The sequence below is a fragment of the Mandrillus leucophaeus genome, unplaced genomic scaffold (assembly GCF_000951045.1).
Source record: "Mandrillus leucophaeus isolate KB7577 unplaced genomic scaffold, Mleu.le_1.0 Scaffold539, whole genome shotgun sequence".
Lineage (NCBI taxonomy): Eukaryota > Metazoa > Chordata > Mammalia > Primates > Cercopithecidae > Mandrillus > Mandrillus leucophaeus.
Window position 1 is genome coordinate 1215657 of NW_012105797.1, and position 16163 is coordinate 1231819.

The window sequence follows — 16163 nt, forward strand, 5'->3', positions numbered from 1 at the left end:
AAAAAAAAAAAGAATTAGAAAATGAAAAAGAAACATGTCGTAAGGAAAAGAAACTGGAAGGTAAGATGTTTGGTAGAGAGAGGTAAAGAGTTTGGAGAAGGTAACCAGGATCAGGGATTTAGGGTGACCCATTCTGGCTTTTCTTGGTCATGTCCATTTGGAATGAGAAAGAGCCAGTTTATCACTGTTCTTGGTTTTGAAGCAGAGAGTGATCAACTTACCTGCTTGCTGAAATTTAAAACTTTGCAAAGAGGAGATGTGCAGGGAGATGATTGCTAGTATTGTGAAATAAGGGAAGTTTACTTGTGATACTTTGACACATTCTGTCTCTTTCTAGAGGACTCTTCTCCCCTATCTTGTTTATTAGAGGCCTTTGGCCTTTAGTCTCTGTCAAAACACAACTTCTGGACAGAATATGAAATCAATCAGCAATATTGCGGCATAAATTTTAGTTATCTCTTCCAAGAGGTGGTTTCATTTGAGTCCTCGTTTGTTACCATGGAAGGCAGTGAAGGTGACTCCCCATGTCAGAGAAACTCCAGATACTAATAAGTAGTCCAGAGGAGTTTTCTGGGGAGATGAGGGTGACCAGGGTGCAGGGGATCTTTCCAAATCTGAAATTGTTCCACAGGTTGCCTATTGCATAACTGATAGTTAAGTAACTTGAAAATACTGATGCTCTCTAAAATGATAAAAACAATTCTGTTTGGCATAGGTGTGGTACACGTGGCTTTGCTCACTCATGTGGATAGCATGGATCTGATTACAAAAGGTGACCTTATAGAAATAGACAGATGTGTGCCTCTGAGGTCCAAGGTAATGAATAATGCCCTTTGTAAACACATTTTCTGGGGTATGTTACTACAATCACATACTAGTGTGTATAAAAATAAAAACACGCAGCTACTGGGTTTAAGAAGAATTATACAAATTACTTAAATAGGGCCCATTTCCCAAGATTGAAAAGTTGAATACAGTCGTTCTTTGGTATTTGCAGCGGATTGGTTCCAGGAACTTGCATTGCTACCAAAATCTGTGGATGCTTAATGGCATAGCATTTGTACTTGCATATAACCTATGTACATCCTTTGATATACTTTAAATAATATCTAGATTACTTATGATACCTAACCCAAATTAAATGCTATGTAAATAGTTTTTCTACTCTATTTTTAATTATTAATGACAAGAAAATAACCTGTACGTATTCGGTACAGATGAAATATTTTTTCAAATTTTATTTTTTTATTTTTTTGAGATGGAGTTTCTGTTGCCCAGACTGCAGTGCAGTGGCATGATTTTGGCTCACTGCAACCTCCACCTCCTGGGTTCAAGTGATTCTCCTGCCTCCGTCTCTCTAGCAACTGGGATTACAGGCATGTGCCACCACACCTGGTTAATTTTTTTGTATTTTTGTAGGGATGAGGTTTCACCATGTTGGCCAGGCTGCTCTCAAACTCCTGACCTGAGGTGATCTGCCTGCCTCAGACCCCCAAAGTTCTGGGATTACAGGCATGAGTGCCTGCACCCGGCCATTTCTTTTTCAATTGTTTTTGAGCCTTAGTTGAACTCACAGATGCAGAACCCATGGATACAGAAGGCTAACTGTCTCTCTTTACACTGACATGGGTAAGTTCATTTATTACAATTCAATTCAACTAGATTCAATTCAATAAATGTTTATTGATTATCTTTAAGATTGAGCCAGTCTCTTATCAGCTACGCAGATCAAGAAAAAATTCCCCCACATTAAACATTTTACAATTTTATAGATGGGGGTGAGGGGATGGGAGTGTGGGCTAAGAAAAAGTTGACAAGAAATTATCTATGATTGACAATGATAAATATCATGAAACAATGAAAAATAAAGTGCTTTAAAAGTTTAGAGAAGAAAAATACAGTGTTAAAGGGGTTCGGGAAGATTTCATCAATGGGACAGCACTGGGAAATGGCTTTCAAGGAGAATAAATATTTCAGAAAATGAAGAGACAAAAAGGGCCAACAAATTCAGCATAAAACAATATATTAATGGAGGAAAAGTCAACATGTTTGGGAAACGTGGAGTTCAGGTTAGTGAAGGGCTGGATCTTTGTGGGGGGAGATAAAATGGGCAACATTTGCATGAAGTAATTTTATTTAATTAGGAGCATTATGAGGAATCACAGCAATTTTTTGAAAGAGTAATGATATGATCAAAGTCAATCAAAGTTATGATCTTCAGAAAAATTAATGTGGCACTGTGCACAGATTGGAATCAAAAGGAATCTGGAAGTGGGAACACCAGTTGGGGGAATGCAATGATAGTGAATATCTGCTGAGCATTAAGTATGTGATAGATTTTCTTAATTAGTCCTTATAATAAGCCTATGAAATTGGTACTATCATTACTGCATTTTACAGGTGAGGAAACAAAGAAAACAGAGTAAATATTTGCCAATGTTTATTGACAGTGCTGAGCAGTGACAGATAAATATTTGGAACCTAGGCAGTTTGGTTCTAGAGGTAAAATAGTCTAAACAAGAATAAAACATTAAACTGGCCTAATAAAATCTACTTATCCAGAGAATGTCTTTTAAAAGAAACAGGAAATTTATGGACTGTGGCATAGGTGTCTTAAAATTTTTGCTTCTAAATCATTTAGAATCCACTGCATGTATTCCAAATTACTATTACCAGTGACATTAGAACTTGATATGTGAAGTTCTTTAAGAGTACTTTGTGAGACCAGATCTCCATTTTTTTCCAATGGGAAATTATTGCCAAGTTCTTACATTTTGATATTGCTTTTGTAATTTATACTGACATAAAATAATATTTTTCACTGTTTTCCAATGTCTTTTTAATTTCTGTATTGCAGCTAGAGGAAGTCCAAAGAAAACTTGGATTTGCTCTTTCTGACATCTCGGTGGTTAGCAATTATTCCTCTGAGTGGGAGCTGGACCCTGTAAAGGATGTTCTAATTCTTTCTGCTCTGAGACGAATGCTATGGGCTGCAGATGACTTCTTAGAGGATTTGCCTCTTGAGAAACAGGTAGATGTGTTTGGTGGTGTGGAAGCTTGAAAAGAGTCAGGTAGTTGGCTACTTTCTGCCTGGATCTATCAGCTACCTGGCAGCTCTCAGTCTTTTAGTGGGTTGTTGCCCTGTGATTAGTCCTGCTCTTTAACCCACTGTCTGGATGCATTTTTCCCTCCTCACATTTCCCTCTTTTCCTGGAGTGCATCCTAAGAGAATCTGTACTACAATTTTTCCCCTCTTGTCTTGAGATGAAAGCTTTAAAATAATCCACTTCTGTCATTTCCACTCTCTGAACATCCCAAGCTGTATCCCTGGCCTCTTTTCTCAGACTATGTTTCTTTACTCAGGACCTAGAACTGGAATGGATCAGCATTGCTCCTTATCAGATGCGACCTTTGATTATTTGCTCCTTCCTTGGGACCTTACGCTCCTGTCTTTTTTTGATTTGCCTTTTTGTTTCTCTCCTTCATCTTAGTCCTTCTTCATGCAGTATGGCCTTTGTTAGGTAGATGTATGTCCTTTTATGGAATGGCCACAGAATTTAGTATTACATCAACTTTCTTTTAACAATCTGTGCATAGTACATGTTGCACTGTTCCATTTAGAGATTTGACAGAGGTTTCAGTTTAGTATACTCAAATCTTATTTTAGTGCTTGGGAAATGAATTCAGAATATCATATCCTCTCCAATTCTCTCTTTCTCAAATTGCTGGGAAACTCTCATGTCACTAACTTCGTTGCTCTAACTCTACCATCTTGGTTTCACCATCCCTTCTCTTCCTCAAGGTACATGTGCTGCTAATATTGCGTTCGTTGAGATCTCCAGTGTCCCAATATTCCTCTTCCCTCTGGTTGCCTTTCCTCAGATAATCCACTAAGAATATTTTGTGTTTCTTTTCTCAGGGAATCAAAGAAAGGTAATTATCAAGTGTGCACAGAGAAGAAAATTGATATGTGAAAGGTTCACATAAATTTCTTCATATCACAGAAGATTAAAATTCCGAAAGGAGAAAACAGACCAAAGAGAAGTAACTAAGACCGAAGGGATGTGTTTTATTAATGTCTAGGATGAAGAAATGCATAGAACATTGTAGTACTTGTGAATAACTAGAGATAGCATGATTTAAAGTCATAATTGTGAAAAATAATAATAATTTTTCTTGGATTTATGTTCTGTATCTGTGAAAAAATAAATTTCTTATAAAACTTGGGTCTAACTTGAGAGTGTGTGTGATTTTGGAAAAATTATGATTTGTCAGTATCTTCTAAAATTCACTGCTTTCACCTTAATTTTGCCTTCTGATTTTATTTCTAAAATATGTGATTTTGGTCTGTATGAATCCCTTCTTAATGTTGTATTCTTTAACCTAAAGCCATTTTTGCTTAATATTTGATACTTACCAAATGTGGTACTTAATATTCATAAGAATTCCATAAGACTAAAACAGAAAGAGACTATAGCTTGATTACTTTATAGTTATGACTATTTTAGTTACAAGTGACAACATTTGCCCTGAACTATATGAATAAGAAAGAGGATTACAGTATTGGATCAACTAATCAAACCAAAGAAAGGGCATAAAACTGGCTTCAGAAATGATTGAATCTGGGAATTTAAAAGCTGTTGACTATTTCTCTCTCTCTCTCTAGTTGTCTCTCTATTTCTGTCTCTGTCTCTCTCTCTCTCACACACACACACATTCACCCCTTCATTACTTCCTTTATGTGTTGCTATCATTCTTTCAGGTTAGCATCCTTGATAATCTTAAGCTATCTTAATTCAAGTCTTATTAATACATCTAAAATTATTAGCAATTACTTTTAAAAAGCTTTTTATTAAAATGCAGTATAAACATAAAAGGTGTATGATTCGTGTATATGGCTTGATGCATTTTTATAAACTTAACAAACCTGAGAAACTAGCACTCAGATAAGAAACAGAACTTCACCAGCAGGCATCTCAGAAGTCCCCTTTATGCCCCAGCCTAGTTATTAGCCAGGGTATCTACTGTTCTGAGTGTTACCCTGCTGATGGCAAACCTTAGTTAAAGGAAAAGTTAGGTCCATAAAATGGACAAAATTGAAGGCAGTACATCTGACAGAATAGGACAATTTTGACGCATCTGAGGTAACGCTTGCTATTTTGATTCATGATGTGGTTAATGCCCTTGCACTTAGTGCATATGAGATCCACATGATCAGTCAATTAAAAATACACTGTGAGGAGAATTAAATTATGAAAATCTGTAGTAATTCTGTGGAAGAATTCAAATGGATCATGTTAATGGCCACCAGATAAAGCCTAGTCACTGGCTCATAAGGGATTAGAATACAAAGACTGATATACTGGTCCATTCCTTGGATGTCTCTATTTGGGGACACGAAATAAACAGAGATATTGTCTTTCAAGCTATAAACATTGGTTGGAATCATGACATACTCCTTTAGGGAAACTGCTAATGTAGTAACACAGTGTTCAGAATGCTAATAGAGAATTTCTAAAAGATGGCTTTTGGTAAGATTCTTTGAAAGCAAAGAACCACAGGTAGACTACGTAGAAACCTTACTAGTAGCCCCAGGTGTGTTCAACTGGGTTCCGACTAGAATAAATGAATGTTGGGCTTTGACTTTGCTTATACTTTGGGTGCAGCAATGTCTTAGGACAGTGGTCCCCGACATTTTTGGCACCAGGGATTGGTTTCATGGAAGACAATTTTTCCACAGACCAGTGAGTGCTGGGTCAGGTGGTTTTGGGATGATTCAAGCACATTACATTTATTGTGCACTTTATTGCTGTTATTATTACATTATAATATATAATGAAATCCTTATACAACTCACCATAGTGTATAATCAGTGGGAATCCTGAGTTTGTTTTGCTGCAATTAGACAATCCCATCTTGGGGTGATGTGTGACAGTGATGCATTATTAGACATTGGATTCTCATAAGGAGGGCACAATCTAGATCCCTTACACACGCAGTTCACAATAGGGTTCACATTCCTGTGAAAATCTAATTCCACCGCTGATCTGACTGGAGGCAGAGCTTAGGCAGTATGTGAGCAATGGGCAGCAGCTGTAAATACAGACGAAGATTCCCTCGCTCACCCACTGCTCACCTACTGCTGTGTGGTCTGGTCCCTAACAGGCCACAAACTCATACTGGTCTGTGACTTGGGGGATGGGGATCCCTGGCCTAGGACACTATTCAAGATGTGGAACAACAGAATGTGAATAAGCTCAGTTTCCTAGGTTATATTTCCTCAAATCAGAGTATACACATCATGTTGCCTATGATCATAACCGAGCTAAGAGACTCAGCATCATATGGACTTATCAAATTCTGCATCACCAATATAGCAACAGTTTGATCAAGAACTGAAGTGAGTCATTCTGCCCTTTTTCAACATTCAAGATGTCTAAGCAAGGATGTGGTGGGTCCTCCAGTGTGAAATGCTGGAATTCCCTGGGTTTTCCGATAAGAGCCATGATCAATTGTGTTGACAACACAGGAACCAAAAATCTCTGTATCATGTGAAGGGAATCAAAGGGCAACTGAACAGACTTTCCACTGCTGGGGTGGGTGACATGGTGATGATCACAGTCAATAAAGGCAAATAACCAGAGCTCAGAAAGGAGGCATACCCAGCAGTGGTAATCCAACAAAAAAAGTCATACCAAAGAAAGAATGGTATGTTTCTTTATTTTGCAGACTATACAGGGGTCATAGAAAATAATGAAGGCAAGATGGAAAGGTCCGGCCATCATAAGATTGGTTGGAAAGGAGTGTGCTGGCCCAGGATTGTATTAGATGCTGACAGCATTGCATGATTCTCCTGTGTATTTGTGTTAAAAAAAGTAAAAGCCAAGTAGCTAATTAAAAATATTTGATTTTCCCACTCCCCATAAAACTAACTGGAATGGGCAATTAAACTATCTGTTGATAAAAACTGGTGATGATGAGGACATGAAGGACTAGCTGGCTGGATTGGGTGAATTTAAAGCTGAAAAACCATTGGGAAGGATTCTGATAAATGGTTGTAGGGATAAAGAGAAGATTGATGATGCACTTGCACAACTTTATCTTTCCAACAAAAAATTTATTTTATCTTGCCAGATCAAGGTGTATTAGGTTTGGGCTATAATAGCATATCCCAGCATAGGGAGGCATCACCACTCAGGATACTATTTCAATCCCGGTGAATTTGACTTGCATCCTGGTAAGGAACAATGGACTTGATAGTGAATCCATCTCATGTATAAAGTAGGACTGGCTGTAAGTGCCTCTCCATTGCCTACAAATGGGGTGGTCCCATCACTACTTATATTTATAGTTCTTCTTCCTGGGGAAGGCCTGGCAGGGCTATTCCAGCTGTTTGCCTTATGTAGTTAAGCAGTAGAGACACACCCAAGGAGTAAAATCTGGTAATAAATAGGTAACAAATGGAAAGCAAATGGGGGATTGTGGCAGATGAGAAGGGTGTGCATAAAATGTGTAATGATGCTGGGAATGAACACATCACTTTTTTCCTAAGAGAGTGTCTCAGAACAAGAGAAAAATCACTCTCAGCTGTTTCTCTAGTCTGTAGTCCCAAGTAATTGTCAGCTTAGAAAGAAGATCCTAACATTTTCTCCCACTGGAAAGGAGAATGGCACTGAGGTCAAGCTACAAGATTGGGCCAAGAACTCTGTTTAGGTTATTTACTGAAAAGACATCAATTATCCTCAATGACCTACCTTTATATTAACTGGTTGAAATTTTCCTTTGAATCTGATTTTGTTGGTTACATTTATCGTATTGGTTCTGTTGTAGCCTGGAGAAAAATCTTACCCTTGAGCTGAGCTGGATGTATTGTGACTCTCAACTGGGTATGGCTATGAAGAAAAATGTGCCACCACTGCATTTCTAATAGGCTGGAATCCCCTTTGCTCTTTTGAATAAATCACATGTGAATGTGGAAGGAATATTAAACAAATAGAACATTTAGGACATTGGAGTGGGATCCAAGAGAGTAAACTATGCTTGATATGATGATCAAATATCACTGATGGATTTGCCTTTGAAACTTTGACAAGAATGAGTATGGGCAGTCTTATGCGTATTAAACTGAACTGCATCTAGGAGTCATGTTCAACTGACAATCTTCTGGAGGATCAGTATTTTGGGTGCCAAATATATACTTGAACAGCACTCACAGCATAAAGAGTTAGTAGCAACTATACTTAAAGTATTAACTTAAACCAGCTCCAACATACTAAGAGGGATTTGGGATCCTTGGGAACTAAATTTGATGTGGTAATCAAGTGTAGATGGCTTTTCTGGAGGTTCATTTTTATGAGAAGGAATTCTTTCTTAGGAAGGTTGCCTGTGCTAGGTAGGTCAGTTAGACAATAAAACTATTTGAAATTTAGAAAGAAAGAAAAGAAGGAAGGAAGAAATAGGGGAAGAAAAGAAGAAAGGAAGGAAAAGAGGAAAGAAGGAATTAAAGAAGGTAGGAAGGAAAGGAGGGAGGGAGGGAGAGAGAGAAACAGCGGGGCTGGGTAAACTAGAGACTTAGGCTGTGGAAACACAAGTGCCGACCTACTATGGCAAGCTATTACTGGGAATGCAGTCTTTACTGCTAATTTCTTATAACCAGAGTACCCAACTTTAAATGAAAGCCATATTCTTTATGGTGAAAATTGGTTGAGATTGGACAGCTTAAGGATCAACACCATTTACTCTTTATGGGAAACAGATGCTACTTAAAAGTCTTTATCAGTAAAACCTTATTCTGTAAAGGCTGGCATATGTTTTTTTCTCAGACCAGATGGTACCTAGAATTTACTGAGCAGTGGCCTCTGGTAACTATCCCAGTTACAGGAAAATAAATAGCATGCAGAAAATGGAATATTTACTGGGATGGGTAGTAAAATGACACAGTAGTATTATGGATGTGTAGCATGTTCAGCAGTATTTAAATTTCCTACCATAACTGTTTGGTGCAATAAAGGATATATAGACTCATTTACAGATGTAAATGAAAATAAAACTTTCATAGATAGTGAACTTTCACAATGCAATGATCTCCCATTTGATTAATTACCTGTGGAAGCTAACTGTCCAGAGGAAGAAGCAAATTTAATTTTGGAAAAGTATACATGCAGTTGAATGCCTCTATCAACATCTATAAAATATGCAATTGTGAATAAAAACATAAAATAGTCCATCTATTAAGAGAAATAAAAACATTGTACATTGTTTGTTCTTGGTAAACATATTTTGCTGAAGGAATTCCAACTCTATATTTGATGATGCAGATCTTGGTGACCTTCTGTTTTAATGTTTTAGTACTTCTGTTTTTGTCTATTAATCATTGTTGAAGTTGCTTTAATAAGAATTATAAGAAAATGTCTTAGGAATAGGCAGCAATGATACATTGACAAGTTTTCAGAAAGGAAGGTGTAACAGCTAGTTTTAGGATTACCTGGGGGAATTGACTGTTGGTCAATTTTCTTTGTAACGAATACAGAATTCAAGTTAAAAGAGAATCTGTTCAAAAATTCTGGAGCAGACCAAGTACATGTTATTGAATAATGAGGAAACAGTATTGATGAAGCGTAGCTTCCTCAGAGAGTAGGAAGGGGAGGGAGGGCCTGCGTGAGTAGCTGTGTGTAAAAGACAAAGACCTTTCAGGGATAATGGCTTCCTTAAGCTGAGGTTATCCTCAGATACGTAGCCTCCTCTCTCATGTGAAATGACCAAAACAAACAAACAAACAAACAAACAAAAAACACCCAAAAAAAATAGCCAGCAGTCAATAAACTAATTCTCTTTGACTAGATTTGGTCCCATAATATAATCCTCTTCCAAGCCTAAGTACAACCAACTCAGAATCCTCTTATGAGCTCATCAAGGCTCAATTAATCACTGTTATAAAACACCAGAAATAACTGGAGTATTGCCAAAAATCTTATAGTCTGGTGTTATTTTATTATTGTAACGTTAGTGAGTAGGTTTAATACTTTCTGTATGGGTCAACTTAATTGTTGACAGTAGAGTAGGTTTAAAGTGTTAGACCTACTCAGTAACATTGACCCATTATTCTAATGTCAGTGAGTAGGTCTAATGCTGTATGGGTCAACAGCTACTGATTGTTGACATTGCTAATAAGGTATAATCTAATGCTATTGGGTCAACATTACTGATTATTAATATTATTGTGAGACGTGCTCACAATAATGAGTAGGTCTACTTATTATTATGAGTAGTTGACCTACTCACAATAATGTTAGTGAGTAAGTCTAATACTCTATGGGTCTACTTAATTGTTGACTTTAGACTTTATGTGAGTAGAATCACACAGAATGTACTCTTTTTTTGTTTTTTGCTCTGTAGTTTTTTTTAAATGTCCTTTCCTGATATTAGTATTAGGGTGATACTGGCTTCATAGAATGAGTTAGAGAGGATTTGATCTTTCTCAATCTTATGAAATAGTTTCAGTAGGATTTGCAGCAACTCTTTTTTGAAGATCTGGTAGAGTTTGGCTGTTAATCCGTGTGACTTTGGGCTCGGTTTTTGTTGGCAGTTTTTTAAATGACTGATTCAATCTGACTGCTTGTTATTGGTCTCTTTAGGATTTCTATTTTTTCCTTGTTCAAGCTAGAAGAGTTGTATGTTTCCAAGAATTTATCTATTTCCTCTAGATTTTCTCATTTGAGTTCATAGAGGTGCTCATAGTAGTCTCAAATGATCTTTCGTATCTCTGTGGCATTGTTTGTAATGTCTCCATTTTCTTTTCTAGTTAAGTTCATTTGAATTTTCTCTCTTCTTTTTTGGTTAATCTAGTTAATATTTTATCAATTTTATCTTTTCAAAAACCAAGTTTCAGTTTCATTATCTTTTGTAATTTTTTGGTTTCAATTTCATTTAGCTCTGCTCTGATTTTTGTTATTTCTTTTATACTGCTAGTTTTGGGTTTGATTTGTTCTTGTTTCTGTAGTTCCTTGGGGTGTGACATTAAGTTGTCAGTTTGTGATCTTTCAGGCTTTTTGATGCAGGCTTTTTGCACTCTAAACTTTCCTCTTAGCTGCTTTTGCAGTATCCCAGAGGTTTTGATAACTTCTGTCACAATGTTTATGTATTTTAAATAATTTTTAAATTTGCATCTCGATTTCGTTTTTAATCCTAACATCACACAGGAGCAGATTGTCTAATTACCATGTATTTGTCTAGTTTTGAGTTTCCTTTTGGAATTGATTTTTACTTTTATTCCACAGTGGTCTGAGAAGATACTTGATATAATTTTTTTTTTTTTTTGAAACGGAGTCTCGCTCTGTCGCCCAGGCTGGAGTGCAGTGGCTGGATCTCAGCTCACTGCAAGCTCCGCCTCCCGAGTTTACGCCATTCTCCTGCCTCAGCCTCCCGAGTAGTTGGGACTACAGGTGCCCGCCACATCGCCCGGCTAATTTTTTTTTTTTTTTTGTATTTTTTAGTAGAGACGGGGTTTCATCGTGTTAGCCAGGATGGTCTCTATCTCCTGACCTCGTGATCTGCCCGTCTCGGCCTCCCAAAGTGCTGGGATTACAGGCTTAAGCCACCACGCCCGGCCACTTGATATAATTTTGATTTTTAAAAATTTATTAAGACTTGTTTTGTGGCTTGTTGTATGGCCCATTTTGGGTAATGTTTCTTGTGCTGACAAGAAGAATGCATGTTCTGCATTGCTTGAGTAGAATATTCAGTAAATATCTCTTAGGTTCATTTGTTCTAGACTGCAGTTTAAATCCCGTGTTTCTTCATTGACTTTCTTCCTTGATGATCTTTCTAGTACTGACAATGGAGTATTGAAGTCATCCTCTATTATTGTGCTGTTATCTTTTTTCTCAGGTCTATCAGTAACTGTTTTATAAATCTAGGAGCTCCAGTGTTAGGGGGATATATATTTAAGGTTATAATATCTTCTTTTCAGACTGATCCTTTTATCATTATGTAATGATATTCTTTGTCTTTTTTTTTAACTTTTGTTGCTTTGAAGTTGTTTTAGCTGACCTAAGAACAGCTATTCTTGCTCATTTTTGGTTTTCATTGTGTAAAATATCTACCTCCACCCCTTTACCTTGAGTCTATAAGAATCCTTACATGTTAGTTGAGTCTCTTGAAGACAGCAGATATTTGGCTTGTAATTTTTAAAATCCATTTTTTCAATCTATATCCTTTAAGTGGAGCATATAGAACATTCACATTCAACATTACTACTGAGATACGAGGTACTGTTCCAGTCATCATATTTATTGTTAACCAGATACTTTCCCCCACCCCTTGAGGATGTGACTATAATGATTTTTTTGTAACCTAATTTGGCTCTGAGTGCTTTCAACAGTGATAACTCTGTATGAGTTCCCTAGTTTTAGACAGTCTTTCTATGATGGCATACCTAAATGATGGTTGTAGTAGCAATGTGCTCTGTATGTGAGCAGATTCACTGTCTCCTGTGGAGCTGAAATGGCAGAGGTCTCTTGATGTTTTTCCTGTTTTCCGGTGGTGTGCTCTTATTTATTTATTTTCCTCAGTATTTTATTTACTGGATTGACCAGTTCAGGCTTCAGGTCAGTAGGGGAGGTATCCGTGAGTGAAAACCAGCTTTGGATAAACCAAGTGGATAAATGCAATACCCAATGGTGGACAGGGGTCCCATCCTTGAGAGAGGTGTCTGGGGTAGCTCTCAGTGAAACACACTGAGGTCTTTTCATGGGGGAAGCGAGGGAACTACCTCAGCCACCCTGCCAAGGCAGCAGGAAAATGATCTGCCTCCTATTCATACTCCTGACCCAGTGTTCCAGTTATTCAGATCAGACAGGCATCTCTTTTCATCTGCAGGAATGCTGATGTTCCACATAGAGAGAGATTGATTCTACCCCTCGTGCAAGCCTGAACCTGGAGGGCACTCCACCTGTGGGGGTGCAGTCATCCTGAAGTGTTCCAGAAAGGCTGTCTACAGGTGTGCCCATGCCAAGCTCCTGTGGGAGAAACTCCAACTGTGTCTTCAGGGGTGGGTGAGGGGGAAGAGTCCCCTTCTCCAAGGCTCTTCATGAGCACAGGGCTGCCTGACTGCTGGGGTAAAGCTGAGCCCATCACTGCACCTGTACCTCTGCTGAAAGAAACTTCCCACAAGTGCAAAGTTCTGGGACTCAAATCCTGCTGTCTGGATTCTTTGGTCTCACAGGATGTTATCTTAATGTGGTACATTCTCCCTTTCCCTAGGAGCAGGAGTCCCTGCCGGTCAGACTACTGTGAATGCTGCTACTCCTCTGGGTCTAGCTACCCTGGGAGGCTGCTGCACTCCAGGCTGATGTTGCGGAATGTCTGCAAGGGGTGTAGTGATGTGAACTGTCCACAAGTCTCCCAGTGGCAGCTACTAGCTCCAGGTCTGATGGGGGTGGCAAGGGATTGCCATAGACTTGGTGAGATTCCTTGTTAATAGCCTTAGTGGGTCGGCTTTCTCAAGTGACAGCTGTAATAGTAATGAACTGGTGATATAGACAGACTCAGGACCTCCTGATTAGCCAAGGCGATGCAGGCACTCCTGATAGCTGGGTTCACTCACAAGTTTTCTCTTTCCTGGGCACTGTGCTATTCTACCTGCAAATGTCATACGGGACTGTGTCAGTTGGCTTCCAGCCAGGAGGTGGCACTTGCGAAAGAGCTGCGTTGGTAGCAGTGGTATCCATGCTTGCCTTGTGTTACCCAAGGGATGTACTCTGGTGTCTCAGGCAATGGGTGGTGTCTTAGAACTCCCAAAAGTTTCTGTCTTTTGTGCAAAACTACCAGAGCAGGTTGGAGGGGCAAGCCAGGTTGGGGCTGAGTCAGGAAAGTCCTATGCTCTGACTTTTCACGTGCAAGCAGTGGCCCCAGTAGGGATCATTAGGCAGTTTTCTCATTAGTGGGGTAATGTTCTAGGAAGGAGTGCAGCTGCCCCTGCTGCACAGAAGAATACACATGGGGAGTTGGAAGTATCAGGCAACAGTAAGCCCCACGTAGCAAGGCAAGTCTTCCACCTGCAGTGTTTCACTAGCAGTAGCTAGCTAGGTTCCAGGAAGTCTGCACTCAGAACTCAAAGCTGCCTCAGGCCATAAGCTTTCCCCAGGTGTTAGCGGCAGAAGGTACCCAAGTCACAGCACCAAAATATGTTAGAGGCAGAAATTATTTGAGTTACCAGTGGTGAATCTGTATAGATCTGCAGCAACTTCAATTCTTGCCTCCTTAGAAGAAAGAGTTCAACTGAGGGGCATAAGACAGAATGAGACCGAGGCAAGTTTCAGAGCAGGAGTGGAGTTTATTAAAAAGCTTTAGAGCAGGAAAGCAAGGAAAGTACACTTGGAAGAGACCCAAGTGGGCATCTTGGAGGTCAAGTGCCCTGTTTAAACTTGAACCTAGGATTTTATATGCTGCCCTACTTTCAGTGTCTTGTGCCCCTTCCCCTTCATTCTTCCCTTAGGGTGAATGTGCTTGGGAGGTAAGCATGTGTAGTGTGTTTACTGGAGTTATATGCATGTTCACCTGAGGCTTTCTTCCCTTTTTTGGTGGGATGTTCCTGGAAAGTCATTTTCCGCCATTTTGCCTCTTAATGAGCATGCCCGAGCCCACTTGCCCAGTTCCTGAGATCTTATAGGAAGCTGCTGATGATCAATTTTAGGTGTTTTTATCTACTAGAAAACTGCCTCTCCATGGCGCTTGCTGCAATCAATTATCATTTAAGAGAGGCAGTGTGACAGCTGCTGGACCATCACTTGATGGTCTCCTGACATTCATGGTAAGTTGAGGGAGTCCTCTCTTTTCCTGCTCATGTCTGACTACCCACCTACTGTAACACAGGGAGATAGAAACCATGGCTTTCAGGCCGTGCCTTTTCAGTCAGCCTGTGAAGCAGGGACAACCAGCTCCTGTGCCTGTAGCTACATCACACTTTCCGCTCACCCCTTGGTTCTAGCCGAGGGGATTGATCTCCACTTGAGATTATATTGCATATCTCAGTTGGGAGCTTCTTTCAACCTGACTGCCACCTGAGTTAGCTGGCCGACTTCCACAAGGTCCCCTGTGAGGTACAATCAGAAATAGCTTCTCTCTGTCCCCTCTGGAGACTGGGTGTGCACGCAAAGCACGTCTTGATGCTACTCCTTCTCATATACTTCCCACTGCTCACTAAATCAGCTCCAGACCTGGGTAGGGTTAAGGCCTCCCCCCATCACCTTGATTGCCAGGTTTCGCAGTCAGACTTTACCTCCCAGAGGCAGTCTCTCCCCTTACCACACTCTGTGACTTCTCACACTCTGAAAACTCCACCTGGCTCAGGTGTAGGCTGCAGTCTGCCACTTCTTTCAAAGGATCTTTGATTTGTTTCAGTTTTCCTGTTAAGTATCTGTGTTGCTTTTTGGAAGAAAGTTCACGGTATGAATTTCTACACACAATTTTGTTTTTCCAAGTGGAAGAGGCATGTTAACAATGCCTCAAATCTGCCATGTTGGAAACAAAAAGGACAAAAAACAAAACCAAATTTTTTTTTTTATCTGACTTCTTTTATGTAGCCTGAATATTTGAAATTCATCTATGTTGTTGCATTGATCAATAGTTCATTTCTTTTTATTGATGAGTATTATTCCATTGTATGTATTTACTATAATTTCTTTATCAATTTGCCTCTTAGCTGACATTTGCATTGTTTCCAATAAAGTTGATGATATGCAGACCTGATGAGCTAGCTCTTTGACTCTTAGTCATACACCTTAGGGAATCTTTTTTCATGCTTATCTATCTATCTATCTATCTATCTATCTATCTATCTATCTATCTATCTATCTATCATCTTTCCATTTATCTATTATCTATCTATCTCTGTCTGTCTATCTATCTATCTATCTATCTATCTATCTATCTATCTATCTATCTATCTTTGTGTGTATGTATATATATAAATCTTTGCAGTAACCTTGTTCATAATAGTCCCAAACTGGAAACAACTCACATGCTATCAACAGTAGAATATATAATCATGTTCTGTTCCATTGGTCTATATCCGTTTTGGTACCAGTACCATGCTGTTTTGGTTACTGTAGCCTTGTAGTATAGTTTGAAGTCAGGTAGCATGATGCCTCCAGCTTTGTTCTTTT

The 16163-nt window shown here is 39.0% G+C and overlaps 1 protein-coding gene across 1 annotated transcript in view; it reads left to right on the forward strand.

The window, feature by feature from the left end:
• IFI44 (interferon-induced protein 44) overlaps positions 1 to 4233 on the forward strand; it is a 21130-nt gene extending 16897 nt beyond the window's left edge. The window contains exons 7-9 of the mRNA XM_011997386.1: positions 716 to 816; positions 2858 to 3031; positions 3920 to 4233. Coding sequence (XP_011852776.1) covers positions 716 to 816; positions 2858 to 3031; positions 3920 to 3937 — 293 coding nt within the window. The 3' untranslated portion in view covers positions 3938 to 4233. The remainder of the gene's footprint in view (positions 1 to 715; positions 817 to 2857; positions 3032 to 3919) is intronic.
• The last annotated feature ends 11930 nt before the right edge of the window (positions 4234 to 16163 follow it).